Here is an 18,871-nt window from a genome sequence, read left to right as displayed (position 1 = left end):
GGTGGAATCCGGGAACCTGAAGACTGAGATGGAGGCGGTGCGACTGAGGACGAAGGAGGAGACGGGGAGGAAGGAGGAGCCAGGCGAAACCGTAGGTGCAGGCTGGACGACGTCTGACCAAGTCGGAGCCTGTGGGACGAGGGAGCCCGGTGGCGTCTTGAGGCTGAGGGTATCCGGTGGAGCTGAGGGAGGGAGGAGCCACGGCGAAGGCAAAACGTCGACATGCCGCGGTGGAGTGTTGGACTCGAAGGCTGGAGGCGGAGCCAGGAGAACCTCAGTCCACGGTGACACTGGTGGCCTGAAGCGTCGAGTCGGATCCATCCGTTTACGTGATGGAGTTGATGAGAGGCTGAAGGGTACCAGGGGAGGCAGAGATGATGAGATGGTTTGAGGAGGAGGGAGAGGGAGGTTGGGAGGGAACACAGGGCTGGACAGAACCAGCAGGGGCACGGACAGTTCTGAGCTGGACAGGACCAGCGGGGACACATACAGTTCTGAGCTGGACAGGACCAGCGGGGACACACACAGTTCTGAGCTGGACGGGACCAGCGGGGAAACAAGACAAGGGGAATTTACCTCCTCAAACACATCCGATAAATACAGAAAAGTTTCTGTGGACATGGCGATGCCATCCACCGTGGTGATGTTGTGGTCGGGGCTCTCATCCCAGCCCTCGAACTCCACTAACACTCCCTCGACAGCAAACGATGTAACGGGCTCACACACCTGGTCAGACACACCTAGCGGTTCACACCCCGGGGCGACGACTCCTTCCGTCCTCTCTTCAGGTTCGGTCTCGTTCGTCCTAGCAGGTTGATCTCCGCGGTCTGCGGTGGGCTCTCGTTTCTCCGTCGTGCACATCGATGGCGGATGGTTGGTCTCTGGATGTGGAGTGGTGCTGGTGTCGTCCTCAGCAGGGCTGATGGTGAACGGAGAGTTGATGTTTACCAGCACCCACTCCACGTATGCGGCGAAATCCTCCGTTGGACCGCCCGCTGGAATGCGTGCCTTGGACCGCTCGCTCAGGCCGGTACGTGTAACAAGCACAACGACGATGAAGATGACAAAAATAACAATACTTTAATTCCAAACAGAGTAAGACAGCATACACACGTGTAGATACAAACGAGAACGGACCAGGAGTGAAGGAGAACAGGGTATATATACATATGACTAAACGAGGAACTAAACAAGGTGATAGGATAATTAACAAGACACAGGTGGATCAAATGAACTAAGAAGACAGACTGGGGAAAAACTAGGTGACAGGACACCGTACATGTAACAACATGCTTTTACATTGTAATTATATTTTAAAAATACCTGCATGTAATTACATCTGTAATTAATTTCTGTATTTACATTTATAATTACACTGTTGACCCGTCCATTACCCCTTAACCCACCTTAAACCTACCCATACCACCAAACCTGCCCCTAATCTTTCCTGTATCCCACTTCAATAGCAGCAAAAGTGTTTTACAATACAATATGAACACAATAAGTACATTGTACTTATTTTTTGATGTAAGTACATAGTAGTGAGTCCTGTAAGTTGCAAGGTGGAGCCTCCATGGATCGGACTTGTTTGTTCAGCACATCCCACAGATGCTCGAATGGATTGAGATCTGGGAAGTTGGAGGCCAAGTCAACACCTCAAACTCGTTGTTGTGCTCCTCAAACCATTCTTGAACCATTTTTGCTTTGTGGCAGAGCACATTATCCTGCTGAAAGAGGCCACAGACACCAGGGAATACTGTTTCCATGAATGGGTGTACATGGTCTGCAGCAATGCTTAGGTAGGTGGTACGTGTCAAAGTAACATCCACATGGATGGCAGGACCCAAGGTTTCCCAGAACATTGCCCAAAGCATCATACTGCCTCTGCTGGCTTGCCTTCTTCCCATAGTGCATCCTGATGCCATGTGTTCCCCAGGTAAGCGACACACCCGGCCATCCACATGATGTAAAAGAAAACATGATTCATCAGACCAGGCCACTTTCTTCCATTGCTCCGTGGTCCAGTTCTGATGCTCACATTCCCACTGTTGCCGCTTTCTGCAGTGGACAGGGGTCAGCATGGGCACCCTGACTGGTCTGCAGCTATGCAGCCCCATATGCAACAAACTACGATGCACTGTGTATTCTGACACCTTTCTATCAGAACCAGCATTAACTTCTTGAGCAATTTGAGCTACAGTAGCTCTTGGATCAGACCACACGGGCCAGCCTTCGCTCCCCATGTGCATCATTGAACCTTGGCCACCCATGACCCTGTCGCCGGTTCACCACTGTTCCTTGCTTGGACCACTTTTGATAGATACTGACCACTGCAGAGACTGATGTTGGGATCCTTCTGAAGTCTGCACAGAGACTCAAATGAGCTCTTTAAATGACGCATAAAAATAGAGTAAAAGTTCTTTTACTCTTCAAGTGTGTGGGAGTACATTAGAAACTGAACGCCCATCTGTATCCAGTCTAGACAGCATCAGTGATTATAATGAGTTTTATTTGCTTTTGACGCAACACGATGCTCGCCTCCAGTGAAGGCAAATGTCAGCCATTAAGTGACTGAACGTGGGTGGGGCCTGTGGTGTGATGATGTAAAACTATTTGTCGATGTCTTGCTCTGAAGGCAGTCATATGCAAATGTATTTGCCCATGTGATGTCACAGATCCTGCAATATCAGAACAAGCTGTTTTTATAGCTTGATTAAATTAAATTAATGCTTTGTTTATAATGAGGAGCTCTGAAACTTGCAGGATGTTTTAATGGTACAAAGACCTCTTGTGAAGTAGTACAATTTTTTTTAATTTTATTTTGTAATGTTTTTGTTATTTTTTTTATTGTTTTTTATATATATATTTTGATAAATTATATACAGTTATTTCCCCCTAATTACAGAAAAAAAGAACATAATTTATTTTACATTAAGCAGGGGCCCATCATGGTGGCCAAGCCAGCAAAACATTAGCCAGTCTCCAGTAGCCAGACGTATGACTATCAGCACTTTGCAGCTTATCTTATATATAGCAAGAGAATAGCAAGACACTATCTGACGACAAGTGACCATTGTTGGTTTTATGCCCCATTCAGGGACAGGTGTTCATGAAATAGTTGATACCAAATTCAGTCAATCAGATCTGCTGAAAACCAGATCCAACCAACCATTTTGTGCCTGAAATGCATCAGATGGGCAGTGAACAGATTATGGTGGTCCATGGAAATGCAGTCCGAGACTGCTTAAATTAATCATACTTTCTGTTAATAATAATTCTTTCTGTTTAGGAACTGTTTTGATACGATAATCTAAGGTAATAATAGATGAGGATAGGACTCTATGTAGGCAGCTGAAAAAATAATTTGCAGAAAATGCAGCCTCTCTTCTCCTTCAGTCTCAGGGTCTCACACGTCTTTTTGCCTAGAGGGAGTTTCACAGTGGGATCCGCAGGTGACAGATAGCCAATAAAAGGGTGTGATTACGCCACTGGAGGTGTTAAAGGATTTTGATGGAAAAGACTTTTTTCTCCAAATGAGCTTTCATAAATACCAGGATTAGGCCCAAAACTTTTTCCACACACCAGTGCTTTGCAAGTGTGCAGTCCAACTTAACATGTTCTGACATGCTTAAAATTGAGCCCCTAAGTGTATGAGTACATGTACTTGCATATGCTGATTGGCCAGCTCCGAAGGGGGCTTGAACTTGCAATATCCGGCATAGAAATCGAGCACGCTAACAAAGACGTTAAGACTGCTCACCCTAGCCTGCAATCTTTGACCAGGAATGGGATTTACCTTCACAGCTACCTTGCATCAGCTGGCCTGTTACACCCATCCTCATCTGGGTCACGGCACCACTGTAACTGCTTCCGCATTGCCCGCTTAGAGCAGGGCTTGAACCATCAATAATTGGCATGGGAGTTAGGTGCCCTAACTTGGACACTAACTTGGAGCCCCTAGCATAAGTCGCTAATGTTACTCTCAACTCCATCCAGGTCACAGCAGTCTCTACTGACAGTTGCTAGCATGCCTCTTGATGCCAGGGGAGTGAGGTTTAACTGCACAGCTATCTTGTATCAGCTGGAAGGAAAATACTGCAGCCCTTAGCGTCAGAGGCTAATGAATCATGTAAACCTATTTGTGACATAAAATTGCCAGATTCAAATGCTTCGCCATTATAATACATGTGTGCAGTCCTATTCAACTAAATTGACATGCAGTCTTGCGTTGCTGTTGAGGTGACAAACCTCAGTTCTCAAGGGTGTCATAAGCTGTGTCCAAATCTGCTCTCTATCCACTATATAGTGCTATATATGTTGGGTGTCAGCCATATTTTAGTGGTGTCCGAAGAATTCTGAGTAAACGACTTCATTCCCTACATTTGTTCACTACATTATACCCATAATCCACTCTGAATTCGAGTGTACATTCAATGTACACTTGCTGAAGCACTATTTCCCAAAATCCAACCTAGAGATGTGTATCTCAAAAGTCTTTTTCTCTGTCTCCCTAGATGCTGCATAATAAACATGTGATGGTGCGTGTTGGTGGAGGCTGGGAGACGTTTGAGAGCTACCTGCTAAAGCATGACCCATGTCGCATGCTCCAGATCTCTCGCGTGGAAGGCAAGATCTCGCCCATCTCTGGCAAATCTCCAAACATCAAAGACCTCGCGCCTGACAGCTACCTGGTAGTGGCGGCCCACTACAAAAGCAAGAAGTAAAGAAGAAATGTACTAATGAAACAATGACTTTTAATGTAACTTTGAAGCACAGCTCACTGGCTAGTCATTGTAGATGCCACAAGGAACTTCCATTGGCTTCTAAAACTAACAAAATGACAGTGTAGATCAGCTTGTTTGATAATGTATAACTAAGATATCAAGGGAACTGGAAAACCAGAATCTAGGTTGTTTTATTTGTATACCATTTTCTTTTCTTTTGTGTAATATCCTTATACATTCAATCTTGACAAATGAAATCGCTGGATGAATTCAAATATTCACTTCTACCCTAGTGGCTGTTCCTGTAATTGCTTCATTTGCTGACAATATTAATGATTTTTTTATGGGGCTATTATTATTATTATCTTCTTTTGATGTCATGATATATATTTTCAGGCATTTATTGTACTTGACTGTGATGGCCTTGCTCTTTTGGAGAATGGAATCTAATCAGCCAATCATGCAAATGAATAGACCCTGAAGCCATAAAAGCATAAAGGCATGATCAAGTGGTTAAGCTGTTGTTTTTGCCAAACATCACAATAGGAAGAAATGTGATGTAGAAGACTGTGACCTTGAAATGGTGGTTTTAGAAACTGCTGATCTCATCCAGTGAGCGACAGTTCAAAGTCAAAGGAGAACAGCCAGACTGGAAGCTTCGCAGAAGACCATACCTGAACGCAGATCACATTAAACCTTTCAAGTCAGCAAAGAAGAGGAAACTTAAACATGAGTTCAGTGTAATCTAGTGGTCCATCCAATACAAAATCTGCAGTGACTGCATGATGTCTGGTTAACAAGGGCCAGAATCTTCAAGGATGTATTTCCAGCACTTTGTTGAATCAAGGTTTAACTAATGAAGTGACCAGAGCACTGAGAGTTTTTTCCAGTATAGTGCAAGTAAAACAAATAAAAAAGTAACAAATAAAAAAGGTTGTTTAATCAAACACACAATCTTTATTTAAGCAATAACTTTGCAGTTGTGCTTCTAAAACAGTTCCTGATCAAAGATGTGCCACTGCCCTCTACTGGTAAACATAAACATTGCAATACTTCATCTGATTTATTGTATTAAAGTTATACAGTGTGTATATGTTAGTTTTTTACATTCGCTAGGACCCATTTCTTAATATTTAGGTAACTTTTTCAAAACTCTTCACACAGTCATATTTACAAACTTTTAACTCGGCAAAGCAGTGAATTTCATCAAAATGTAGTAAAACTAGGTTTTGAACTTAACTTTAACAGTTTAGAAAAGAACATGTAAGCATGTGCAAATTGGCCTGTAGGTATATAGAGTTTCATTGGTGTCTGTGTATTAAAAAAAAAAAAAAATTGATGGTATTTGAAAGATGCAAATTTGGAAATGGAATTTAATGTTGTGCTCACTGTGTTAAGAGTTTTGGAAAAAGTGGCCTAACTATTGAGAAATGGTTCCTAGTGTATAAACCTGCAATAACCCATTCTGAAAGAAACCTGGGAAGATATTTCTGTTATTTGGTGCAATTCTATTTCCCTGTCACAAGCATTTACTGTGACTGCTGTAGGCAGAGGTAACAACTTATGAGCATAGCTGAAAACCGTTTCTTAAAAAGAAATGCATCAAAGGCAATATGAAGCATTCACTCAGACTTCCTATAGGTACAATATATTTCACACTAATCACAATAGTTCAGGCTGCTACCTAACGGAGAAGTAAAATCCCGTGTCTAAAGTCACAATTGCATGGCCCAGAAATACAGATGTTGAGTTTAAACGTGGTAAGTTAAGATTTTCTTAACTTAAGACAACCAAAGCCCTTCATAAAGGGTGAGAAATTGAGGTGGTGTCTGATAAGATAAAGTGATACACATTCAACTTGGTTCATAAGAACAGCAAGTTATACAATCAACAGGCAGTGAAAGTGCTAACTGACATAATATCCTTAATTTGCATGTTTAACTTCACTCTTAAATATCACACATTTCCCACATGCTGTACAGGCCTGAAAAATCGCAAAATGCACTATGAGCTTACAACCAAAACACACTGGTAACGGATGCATAAATATATATGGCTAACTATGCACAAAATTATCCAAAATCCAATATAAAACATGCTTTTCAGTTGTATAAATGTGTATTAAAATGACATTCAGATCTCAGAGTCCAGGTTCGTAAACAATGTCAAAAATAGAAAGCACATTGGTACAAAAGCTGCGTGTGTGAAAATGATGCATGAACATGAACGGAATAGGTTGTGAAAAAAATCATTATATGAAATGTCTATCCCAGAAACCCAGTAGCTAGCCCATCTTGGCATTTAAAGGGGCGTGGCCTGAATGCACTCTGGCAAATCAGAAGACCTGGAGGATTAGGAGCTTGGCAGTCTCTACGCAAACTCCCCTGGCTAGTGTACACTTCAAAATAAGAAAGAAAGCACAGAGTTTTCAGAATCTCTCAAGTCAGCGGGAAATACTGCAGATGAAGGTTGATCCCCAATGTAGACACACCAGCGATCTTCACTTCAGCCTGTGTTAGCCAACCTGCCACTGGAGAGAAAGAGAAAATACTAAATACTCTTGCTTTTCTTTAGTCAGTGAGGATTTAACATCAAATATCAGTGAAATAAGGTACTTCACCTTCAGAAAAGGCTGTCCGACTCAGAAGGACAAACCAAATATTATATAAAATATAATATTTTATATAGCACCACGTCCTCTTGTACCACTGTTTGAAGAATTTATCTTCCAGAATCTGGCAGGTTTGGAGTTCATTTTTAGTCAATCTCCTATCCTGAAAAGTCCATCTTGCAGATATGGAATAAAAATGAATCCAAAACTTACTGCCAGATTCTGGATGTGGTGTCACTCTCAATCTGTCTGTCTATAAAGCTTATAAAAAAAACAAAAACAAAAACAAAACAAAAAAACAGTATGCATGTATTTTACAACACTTCAGCTTGTGATTCATATTAAGTGGGGGTCATTTTTAAGGATTCTTTACCTAACCTAAGTCTCTGAGATCCTGACACCTTGCACTTCTGGAGACTCCAGGTAGGTTGCAGTTCTGGAAAATGGTGGCACTGGAGACCAGTGTTAATTTAGTTGACATATAATTTTTGTCAACGACATTTTTTCAGAGATGAAAACGAGACAATGACTAAGCAAAAATGGGTTTTGAATGACTAAAACTATGACTAAAATCTACTAATTTTCGTCAACGAATAAAAACGAGACGAACATGAAAGAGAGGGACGATTTGGGAAGATATCCAGTCAGGACTGTTGTCTTGTGTGGAAGATGCGCACATTTGAAGTGTAACGTGCTGATCTAACCGCGGGAAACGCGGTGCTGTTGCGCCCTCTACAGGCTCGTCAGCAGCACTTCAGACTGCTGTGCAATTAATGAATAGCGCACATTTATGACAAGCAATTGCTTATAAGTTAATTGATGAATTATGACAATGTTTACTACACAATGTTTAAATGATAGTATGTTTTAGATGGTTGTAAGAATGCATATTTATCACCCTCATGAGCAGCTACAGTGCAGACTGCAGACATTTCAGAATAAGAGTCACAGTGTATTTCGGGATGGTTTATTTTCTATTTAATTTATAGTAAACTACTGTATCTTGTCATAGGAAGGAAAGACTAAGAACATTATTTGACACATTATTCAATATATTTTAAAAGTATAAGGGTTATTATAGTTAAGCTAAAACCAAAGAAATCTTCATTACTTGAAATAAACGTTAACTTAAATAAATATATCTAAAAAATGTAAACTTATTTTATTTCATCTAGTTTCTAAGCTTTAGCTTAACCTGAGGTATTAAAATAACAAACAGAAATAAAAACTTATAGACATTTAAAAGCAAAAACTAAAACACAAACAAAATACTAAAACTTTTAACTTAAATTACAGTGAAAGCAGAAAAACTAAAAATCAAATCTAATTAGGGCTGGGCGATATATCGCATGCAATTGTCATGCGCCTTTCGTCAGTAAAGCCGGTTCCCTGAGTACCGCTAAATCGTCATCACCTGCTTTCAAATGGAGTGGCATTTAATAGACAGAGCTGTAGTTCACTGATAAGCCACGCAATATCGCGTTCATATCGCAGATGAATCGCCTTCAATAATGAACGCGATATTGCGTCGCTTGTCAGTGATCTACGGCTCGGTCTATTAAATGGCGCTCCATTTGAAAGCAGGTGATGGAGATTTAACGGTAATCAGGGAACCGGCTTTACTGACGAAATGCGCGTGACAATCGTGTGCGATATATCGCCCAGCCCTAAATCTAATACATTTTTAAACGAAAATTATAATAGTACCTCAATGAAAAGTGTCAATCCCTGAAAAGTACTGAATTTTGCTCTTTCGTGTCTTTTTGCACTTTAACGGTCAAAAACCGTCTGCTTTGGTTAGCAAAGTACAGTTGGGTGAACATAAACAGTTTGGGGAATATCAGATGTACCTCTATCAGTGTATAGGATCTGTGTATTGTTAGAGAAATGCTCAATGCATTGCAATTTAACTAAATTAGATTTTAGTCGACTAAATCTACTGTAGACTAGACTAAAACTAAAACAATTTCTGATGACTAAAATATGACTAAAACTAAATGGCATTTTCGTCAAAAGACTATGACTAAAACTAATCAAAATTTGCTGTCAAAATTAACACTGCTGGAGACTAAAGGGTTTTACACTTAATTCTTCACCTTAAAGGGACAGTTCACCCAAAAATGAAAATGATCCCATGATTTACTCACCCTCAAGCCATTCTAGGTGTATATAACCATCTTCTTTCAGACAAACACAATCAGAGATATTTTTTAAAATATCCTTAGTTCTCCAAGGTTCATAATGGTTGTGAATGGGGGCCACATTTTGAAAAAACAATGCATCCATCCATAATCAAAGTAATCCATACGACTCCAGAAGGGTTAATAAAGGCATAATAAATGCATTTTTGTAAGAAAAATCTCTATATCAATTAAAATAACTAGCTTCTGGCGGACAACCGTACGCATACTGCGCAATTCGACGTGCGACAAATGAGTAATCCACTGAAGCGATAGTGGATAAATAAATTAATTCAATTACCTTTAGTCCCCCACCTCCAGAAGGTACAGAGTTCATGGTCTGTTTCTCTGTCTCTTCCTGTTTCTTCTTTTTCCTCTCCAAGGCTTCTGGGTTTTTGATACCTCTGTAGGTAGTCTACACAAAGATCAGACAAAATACAGCTACCACTGCATACTTAATTCAGTGAGAACAATAGCATATTTCAAATGAATCAAAGCATTAACTAATTGAAGTGTGCAATATTATTCAGTGCTCACGTGCCGAATCACAGTGAAAGCTGGAAATGTGAGTACAGAGTGTGCAAAAACTAAAACTCATCCCATCTATAATAACACTGGACACTGGAATAACTGCCCTGACTAACTAGCCAATAATGACATCATAGACCTTATTCAGAGCAGAGCCATGATGGATATGAAAGCGAGGCTGTGAGGGACAAACTTACCGTGTTTTCAATGGCATCCACTGTAAAAAGCTGTATAAATCTCCTAGAAGACTTATAAATTTCCACAGCTCATGTTGCCTGGGGTTTTTAGTCTACTGAAATTTCTCTGCAGTGTTTTGTCAGCAGAACAATCCAAAAACCCCTTCCAACAGGGGTCAGTGGGTTGAAGGTCCAAACTGCAGTTTCAAAGCAGCTTCAAAGGGGTCTACACGATCCCAGCCAAGGAATAAGGGTCTTGTGTAATGCGCAGCACAGAGCAGTGAAAGACAAGCATTTGTGGTTAAAAAGTATATAATTTTCATTTTGGAAAATGACAATGTTTCGCTAGATAAGACCCTTGTTCCTCAGATGGGATTGTGTAGAGCCCTTTGAAGCTGCACGGAAACTGCAAATTGGACCTTCAACCCATTGGTAGCCATTAAAGTCTGCTATATCCTGGAATGTTTTCCTCAAAACCTTAATTTCTTTTTGACTGAAGAAAGAAAGACAAACATCTTGGATGACATGGGGGTGATTAAATTATAAGGAATTGTTTTAATTCTGAAGAGAACAGTACAACAAACTGAAGAGATGTATGGCACTGCTGTGAATAAGGTCTATAGAGGTGAATCTGAACAAGGGGTGGTTGATTATGATTTCACTTTTTTAACTTTAGTTGGTGTATAATGTTGCTGTTTGAGCATAAACAATATCTGCAAAGTTATGACGCTCAAAGTTTAATGCAAAGGGAGATATCTTCTTTTAAAGAATTCTCTGTTTAAGGACTAAAACAAACAGCTGGTAGGGACTACAACAGTCTTCTTCCTGGGTTAGTGACATCACTAACCCTAAAATGTACATAAACCCCGCCACCCGGGAACATGCAACAAAGGGGGTGAGGATATGTTGGGCTGCTTTAGAGAAGAGGAAGAGTTGTTGTAGTAGAGTGTTGTTGACATGTTACCACAACCTGTGAGTATGTTTTATTCTTTGTTTATGTTTTCCATTAATAGTTTCTATCGTTATTTTTATGAGGTAGCAAGGACGTAAACAAAGGGCAACACTGTTTAACTCCGCTAGCCAGTCACTTAATTGCGTTTTAACAGAGCTTTTTAGGAGAACGGAAACAGCAGTGTAGAATAAAGGTAAAATATGTGAAAAATACAGTTTGCAGTTTTGCAAAATGCAGGGATTTTTTTTTTAAATAAAGCATGAAAACATGTTACAGTGCACCCCATAAACCCAATCAAGCTTTCGAAAATTGCTTATCAACCACCCCGTTTGTAACTTGTTTTTTTCTTTTTTTTTTTAAATACTAGTGTGCCAAAGACCTTTGCACAGTACTGTGTGTGTATATCATGTTAGTATATCATAGTTGTGGTGGTCCTGCAGAAGCTCCAAAATCAATTATTTTGTTCTGTTAACAACTCACTCACTGACTCAAACTCAAAATAGTTCTAATAAACATTTCATGAGTTAAACTTTTAACACTAGTAAATACTACAGAGGTAATGGGACTTTGTTCATGATTACACTAGCAGAAAAAAGAACAGCCACAAGCATTATGACAGCAGCAGTAAGAATCAAGCTCACTTTAGTCATTATGACATCACAGAAGATGTCTGTCATGGCATTTCAGCTGTAGAAGTGTGTAGACAGTAGGAGGATGTGTACTTACCGTGCTGCTTTAGTAGTTCTATGCTTTCCCTTAAACCTCTAAGAGACAGTAAAACGGCCCTCCAATTACATGTGGGGAAACTAAAACCACTATACTATAAAACACTGGGTGTTTAAAAAGGATCTCAAATGTGAGGATCCTTGTTTTCTTCTCTTAAAAGGTATAGTTCATCCAAAAATGAAAATTATTAAAACTCGACTCGCGGCAAATGAGTAACCCGTGACGTGATATGTGACGCAGGATGTATGAGTATTGTAAGGGGTCTGGCGGTACCACTTTTAGCATAGCTTAGCATAGTTCATTGAATCTGATTAGACCGTTAGCATCTTGCTCAAAAATGACCAAAGAGTTTCAATATTTTTCCTATTTAAAACTTGACCCTTCTGTAGTTACATCGTGTACTAAGACCGACGGAAAATTAAAAGTTGCGATTTTCTAGGCCAATATGGCTAGGAACTATACTCTCATTCCGGCGTAATAATCAAGGAACTTTTCTGCCGTACCATGTGTGCAGCAGGCGCAATGATATTATGCAGCATCTCTCACAAATGTCTCCATGGTTGCAAGGCAATGCTCCCTGTACAAGCGGGGGGGGCATGGGAGCCATATGGATTACTAGATTACGGATGGATTTTTTTTTTCAAAATGCAGGCCCCCATTCAATAAAATTATGAATCTTGGAGTATGGCTGCACAATTTATCGTGATTGAACCGCATGCGATTTGGCAAAGGCTGTGATTATTTTATGCACAGCTTGTCAGAGCTTTACGGCTCTGTGATCCGTAGTAAATGCTTCTCCATCTGAAAGCCAGAGGGCGCTCTTGCACAAAGGTATATGAAGAAGAAGATATATGCGTCATATCGCTGTAGCTGAATAAACAGAAGACTGATTAAACATGACTAATAATCACACAACTGCCTTATTCTGTGTAAGAAGCCACATCATCTCACAGAAAGATGCTCAACTGTCATTATGAAGTAGCCTGGTAATACCAGACTCTGCTACTTCACTTTGCTTCATAGACAGAGTCTGGAATGGCATAATAGAGAAGTGTTTTCTCTCTCGCTAGGGGGCGCTTGTCTGAAGTTTAAAATCATTGGTTACCCATAAGCCAATCAGATACGTTTAGTTATGGCGTTTAGTTATGACGTATGTTATGCGCCTGTACAGCCGCATCGAAGCACAGACATCATGCATCGAACTCAAATCTATGATTGAACTTCCACTGTAAACCTGTTGTAAACACATGATAAAACAAATGTTTATCAAACACTCTTCTTGTTCTGGCTTCAGTTTGAAAAAGAGTTGAATGTTCTCCATAACAGAGCGAATTGCATCCCATGTCTCGTTTCCCATTTCCGCGGTCGTTTCGGTTTTCGATTTCTCTAACCTACAATGTAAAACTCGGCGCTTAGCATCTACGTCACGGCTCTCAGCCCGCCCTCTGTTCGTTGATTGGCCCGGCTGTTTCCAGACCGGTGGCAAACAGAAAGCTCTGACGCTGTATCAGACTGAGTACAGAAGCGAAATGAAATTGAGCGGAACTAGGAAGTCTGACGTAGTCAGGCTAATTATGAAGTGAGTTTGGAGTAAATGTCTTTTGTTGGACAAGATGTTAATAAATGCTTATAAATAAAAATAGAAAGATGTTTGACGCATGTTGCTTTTTCAAATGTACGTTATAAGCGACTATGGATTAGCATTTGTAGCCATACTTCATTGACAAGCTGCACATAAAGAAAACATAATCGCACTAAGAATTGCATATTAATGTTATTTTCTTATTTTGTTTTTATTGCACACAAAAAGTATTTTTGTCACTTTATAATATTAAGACAACCACTGAACTCAAATTAACTTTTTCAAATATGTTTTTAGAAACTTAATGGACCTTGAGAGTTTGAATGGCATTGCTATCTATGCAGGCCTCACTGAGCCATCGGATTTCATCAACAATATCTTAATTTGTGTACTGAAGATGAACGAAGGTCTTATGGCTGTAGAACGACATGAGGGTGAGTAATAAATGACATTATTTTAATTTTTAGGTGAACAAACCCTTTAAGCACGGCATTTTCAAACGCTAAAAACCGGTGGATGGAGGATGATGTGACCAATCAACGTACGCTTACATCACTGATAGTTCCTATAGTGCTGGGTTAGACCCTACTCTGAAGTAGGAGCTAATTTAGTTCCCCCAAAATGAGTTCCCAGAACTAAAATCTTTCCTAGTTCCTGTGGTACGAACACGGCAAAATCTGGGTAATTCAGCCAATAGTTCTAGGAACTATGAAAAGGTCCTCTTTTCTAAAGTGCTTGAAATTTTTCATTGAAGTGTTCATTGTCGAGTGGTTGTTTGTAAAGTCATTCCTCATAAATGCAGTTTTTATGGAATATTTGTACTTGTAAATGTGTTTGTCAGAATGAAGTACTATTTAAGTTACACTGAACTGATGAAATGGTTATAGCATCTCAAATATAGACTTTCCCCTATATTATCACAAAGTTTAACTTTGATGTTTGAAAAAAAGTTTCAAAAGCTTTACCTCTTTCTGTCTCTTCTCTGCAGCATCTGCTAGCTGTCGTCTCCTTGTCTCCTGTCAAAAATAAATGTTTTTAAAATCACCTAAACATCTGTCAAACTCCAAAAATAACAAAAGTGAGACCCAAGTCTTTACAAAAATATTATGCCTATTTATACATTTCTTAGCATTTTAGCACTTTATACATTTTGTTGTACTCACTTATAAATTAAAGGATTCACCCAAAAATGAAAATAATGTCATTTATTACTCTTTTACGTTTTACCGGCCTCTAGCGTTCGCTTCAGTCGGAAACTGCAGCGAGACGTACGTGTCGGTACGTAATTTTGTGTCTCGTGAAAACGTGCCCATGGGTACATCTCTCCCATGAGACCAGGTTGGAGAAGAAATACCTATGAAGGCGTCACTGATTTAATCAAAATATCTTATTTTGTGATCCGAAGATGAATGAAGATCTTACGGGTGTGGAACGACATGAGGGTGAGTAATAAATGACATTTTTATTTTTGGGTGAACTAACCCTTTAATACATTGTATTTAAATTATTTAAATTAAATTTTTAATGTATATATATTGAATGAATGAATTGTAGCAGACATTGAAGGAAAAGCCAACACATGTTCAAAGAACGAATGAATAAAATAAAATTATAAATAGACATTATTTAAAAAATATAAAAAATTAATAAATCAAATGGACAACACAGACAAGCAGGGAAAAACAGACTGGCAGTGCGTTCCAAAACGGGATATATCGTCCTCCGAAGGGCACTTCAGAGTGAAAATAATCAAGGCCACCATATTGAAGGGTTGTTCCAAACCGAAGTGCTCAAAACTGGCCACTTCAAAGGGCCCTTCAGAATGAAGTATTTCGAAGAGAACAACTGATGGACACTTCGGGCCCCCATGATTCTTTGCACAGGGAAGATGTTTGACATCACAGAATGGGTACAGGAGGCTCAGAGTTCGATTTTAACTATAAAGGTATGTATAATATATTTCTGTACTACTGTAATATTTATACGAGTTAGATTTGGTACATTAATATGGTCAAAACGACATTGTACTTCAACAAAAATACTTTACAGCTCCCTTTATCAGTCCATTCAAATGTTTAAAATACATAAATACAATATAGCCTACATACGATAAACCTAAAATAAATAAATAAATAAACTAACATTAAACGCAGCTTGCACAATCTACTCCTCCTTGTCGGTCTCGTTAAGATGACGCAGAAGTGTGTTCCAAAAGAAGAGTTTTTTTTTTACCCCTACACCCTTCATCCCTTCGAAGCTCTCACTCCGGAGGCTAAACCCTTTGAAGGGATTAGGGAATAGGGATGAGCCCTTCCAAATGGAACACAGGGTGGACCTTCTTCTTCTTTGGGTTTTTACGGCAGCTGGCATCTAATTTGTTGCATTACTGCTACCTACTGTATTAAATTCCCTTTACACTATATTCTCTTCTCCAATCCAGTTTCTTTTAAAAAACCTAACAAATATTTCCTGCCTTTTTGTTTCTCTGCACACTCTAAAATACTTTTAACACTAACCTCTACCCGTCCTGAACTCTGTAACTGGGTCATCATTTCTTGTCTTTCTTGAATAAACCTCCCACAAGATATTAAAACATGCTCAACCGTCTCATACTCCTGACATTGTGTGCACATTCATGTTAGGTGTTTCCCAAATATATTTATTATGTGAGGTGCTATTAAGATTGCTATGCCCTATTCTTATTCTACTTAAAATGACTAGTTCTCTTCTACTCGTACCATTATCTCGACACACCCACTCTGCTTTATATTGAATATAAATGCCTCCCTTTTGTTTCATTCTGCCACTGTTGCTGCCATTTGTCCATTATTTCTTTCCACACTATGCTCTTTCCCTCTGATTTAGATAACTTAATATTGATTTCAACATTTTCCTTTTTAGTTGCCATTTTTGTCAACTTGTTTGCCCTTTCATTGCCCGCAATACCTGAATGAGCCGGTACCCACATGAATGCAATATTCTTCACCTGCCTAACTGCAGTTGTATAAATAAATAAAATATCATAGATCAAGCCCTTATGGTTTCTAGTTGTGCCTAATTTAATGGTCGAAAGAGCAGATACAGAGTCACTACATATTAAACTTGTTGGCGCCACTTTCTACAATGCATTCTATTGCTTCTAAAATAGCAACTAATTCTACAGCATATACCCTTAAATAATCAAATGTTCTTTAACTAATATACACTTTACACTTTGGCACACTAACTCCTAAACCAGTTGTATTTGCTTCTTTAGATCCATCTGTAAAGATTTGAATACAGTTCTTATATTTATACTCCCTATATCTCTGATATTCTTCTATTATATCAGATGTCCTATCACATTGTCTGATATTCAGTAGCTCTAAATCTACCTTTGGACTCTAATACCCAAACTGGTTTAATTGTCCATATTAAGGTTTCCTCAAATTGTCTATTTTATATTCTTACATCTTTTGCTATTTGGTGTCCCGTCCAACCAAAGCTTTCTCTATATACTTTCTCCTTCTCCCAACTCAACTGCAAGACATTTTTCACTGGATGATATTCTCCATGCCCTCTAATATTAATCCAATAGTTGGCTGCTAACTGAAGTCTGCGTAGCCCCAAAGGCATTTCTCCAGCTTCCACCGGCATAGCACAATCTGGTGTGGATCTTACTGCCCCTAAACAAATTCTTAGAGCTCTAGCTTGCACTATATCTAATTTTAGACATAGACACAATTTATATCTAACATAGACTTTGATGCTAATCTATACACAGTGCAGCCATAGTCTATCCTTGATCTTATTATTGTTATATAAATATATTACAAATCTGTAAAATTAGCTCCCCATTTTAAACCTGAAAGACATCTCATGACATTTATTACCTTCCTGCACATAAACGGTATACTTTATATGCTGTCCATGTTAATTTATTGTCAAAGTAAACTCCAAGAGACCGAAAGCATTCAACATTTTCTAAACAATTTCCATACAATTTCAGCTGATTCCCCCCAGTCTTTTTCCTTGTAAAAAAACAGACTTAACCTTTTCAATAGCACAATCGAAGAACTCATATTGAGAACAGGAATTTCTTACATTATTTTATTTCTAGTTTATCAAAGATATTTGAAAAATTAGTCTGATGTCTTTTTCAAAACAAAAAATTAGAGAGTAGGAAGTAATCCCCAAAAACGTCTGGTTATGGATAACTAAATCAGAGTATTTTTACAAACAAACAAATAACGTTTTATTCTCACGTGACATTCATAATGTCACTCACTGCTATTATGAAGTCAAGCTGACGTTCTGTTTAGGAAATGTTAACGCTTGAAAGATGAACACAGTGAAAGATGTAATGAAAATGAATGCAATAAAAGTATTAAAAGTACTCACAGGGTCTGGTGTGACTACTACATCATCCCCAGCTCCACTCAGACAGGGTAAACACATACCCATTCTGATGTTGTAGCACAGGCACAAATAAAACTCTTTCAGCCAAATTTGAGCACTTATGATGATGCCAGGCCGCTGATGTAATCTAGCAGTTTCAAAGCTTTTCTATGCTGCCATAAACCCACTATGAGAGCTGCTTGAACAGAACTAGCAATGTAAACAAAGCTATGCTGAGCTACTTTAGCCAACTACCGCTACTGATAAATAACCTTTACCACACTAACAGACTGATGTAATCTTCAGCAAACCTCTTTCTCACAGCTCCCGACATCTGTTTTTTGATTTTGTTGTGTAAATATGATATATTAGTTTAGCTGAAAGTGTGGCTGTCAGAATGACAGCATTACAGCAGCTCCAACAGTCGAGGGAAGTGAAGCTCAACAGCGCCACGCTGCGGTATGGATGTGAATGTGCTGTCGCTTTGGTAACACTGTATGTTGATGGTGTATTCCATTATACTTTGATATACTATACCATAGTACTGACTGATTACCGTAATGATTCAAAGAAACCATTGATATAATACTCTGTCCAAATGCATGTTTTGGGTTGAGTGACTGCTGCATATGCAGTTTGTGGAAAGCTATAACATGAAAATTCCAAACAAAACTGTATCATAGTAAGTGTGGTTTAGCTTAGCTGTGATATATTAGGCATAGGTATAGTCTACAACATTTGAATGAATGAATGTGATTCACTATAGTTATATGTGGTTTAACAAAGAATGTGGAATGTGCAAAACAGCACTTATCTGTTTGCATCTGTTTCAGTTGTCTATACAAAGATATTTGTGAATAACTGTCAAAGAAGAAATATGTTCATTTGGAACCATACGATGTATGGAAATGGTACGTCCATCAGAAGGGGTTAAAGGGGCAATGACATGGCAAAATCATGGCCAAAATAGTAGTGCACCAGAAGTTTTAAATTATGGTATAGGCTATATAACATA

General features: G+C 39.0%; 2 protein-coding genes across 3 annotated transcripts in view; one reads left to right on the top strand and one right to left on the bottom strand.

Annotated features, from left to right (window-relative positions):
• Positions 1-5,619, top strand: part of LOC137015216 (growth arrest-specific protein 2) — a 60,251-nt gene extending 54,632 nt beyond the window's left edge. The window contains exon 8 of the mRNA XM_067380016.1: positions 4,515-5,619. Within this exon, the coding sequence (XP_067236117.1) occupies positions 4,515-4,724 (210 nt within the window). The 3' untranslated portion in view covers positions 4,725-5,619. The remainder of the gene's footprint in view (positions 1-4,514) is intronic.
• A 1,144-nt stretch (positions 5,620-6,763) lies between these two features.
• svip (small VCP interacting protein) lies at positions 6,764-18,290 on the bottom strand. 2 transcript variants are annotated; one of them, XM_067380301.1, is made up of 4 exons: positions 17,860-18,290; positions 14,445-14,495; positions 9,817-9,930; positions 6,764-7,254 (listed from the first exon to the last, which is right to left on the bottom strand). In XM_067380301.1, exons 1-4 carry the CDS (start codon positions 17,920-17,922, stop codon positions 7,240-7,242), a joined length of 243 nt encoding a protein of 80 aa, XP_067236402.1. In that variant the 5' UTR covers positions 17,923-18,290; the 3' UTR covers positions 6,764-7,239. The 2 variants fall into 2 exon arrangements, with proteins under 2 accessions (XP_067236402.1, XP_067236403.1); XM_067380302.1 differs by lacking the exon at positions 6,764-7,254 and adding an exon at positions 11,898-11,935.
• Between the last annotated feature and the right edge of the window lie 581 nt (positions 18,291-18,871).

This window comes from Chanodichthys erythropterus, chromosome 24, assembly GCF_024489055.1.
Source record: "Chanodichthys erythropterus isolate Z2021 chromosome 24, ASM2448905v1, whole genome shotgun sequence".
In the NCBI taxonomy this organism is placed as follows: domain Eukaryota; kingdom Metazoa; phylum Chordata; class Actinopteri; order Cypriniformes; family Xenocyprididae; genus Chanodichthys; species Chanodichthys erythropterus.
Note: the sequence above shows the minus strand (reverse complement) of the source record. Positions and strands in the feature narration are given on the sequence as shown.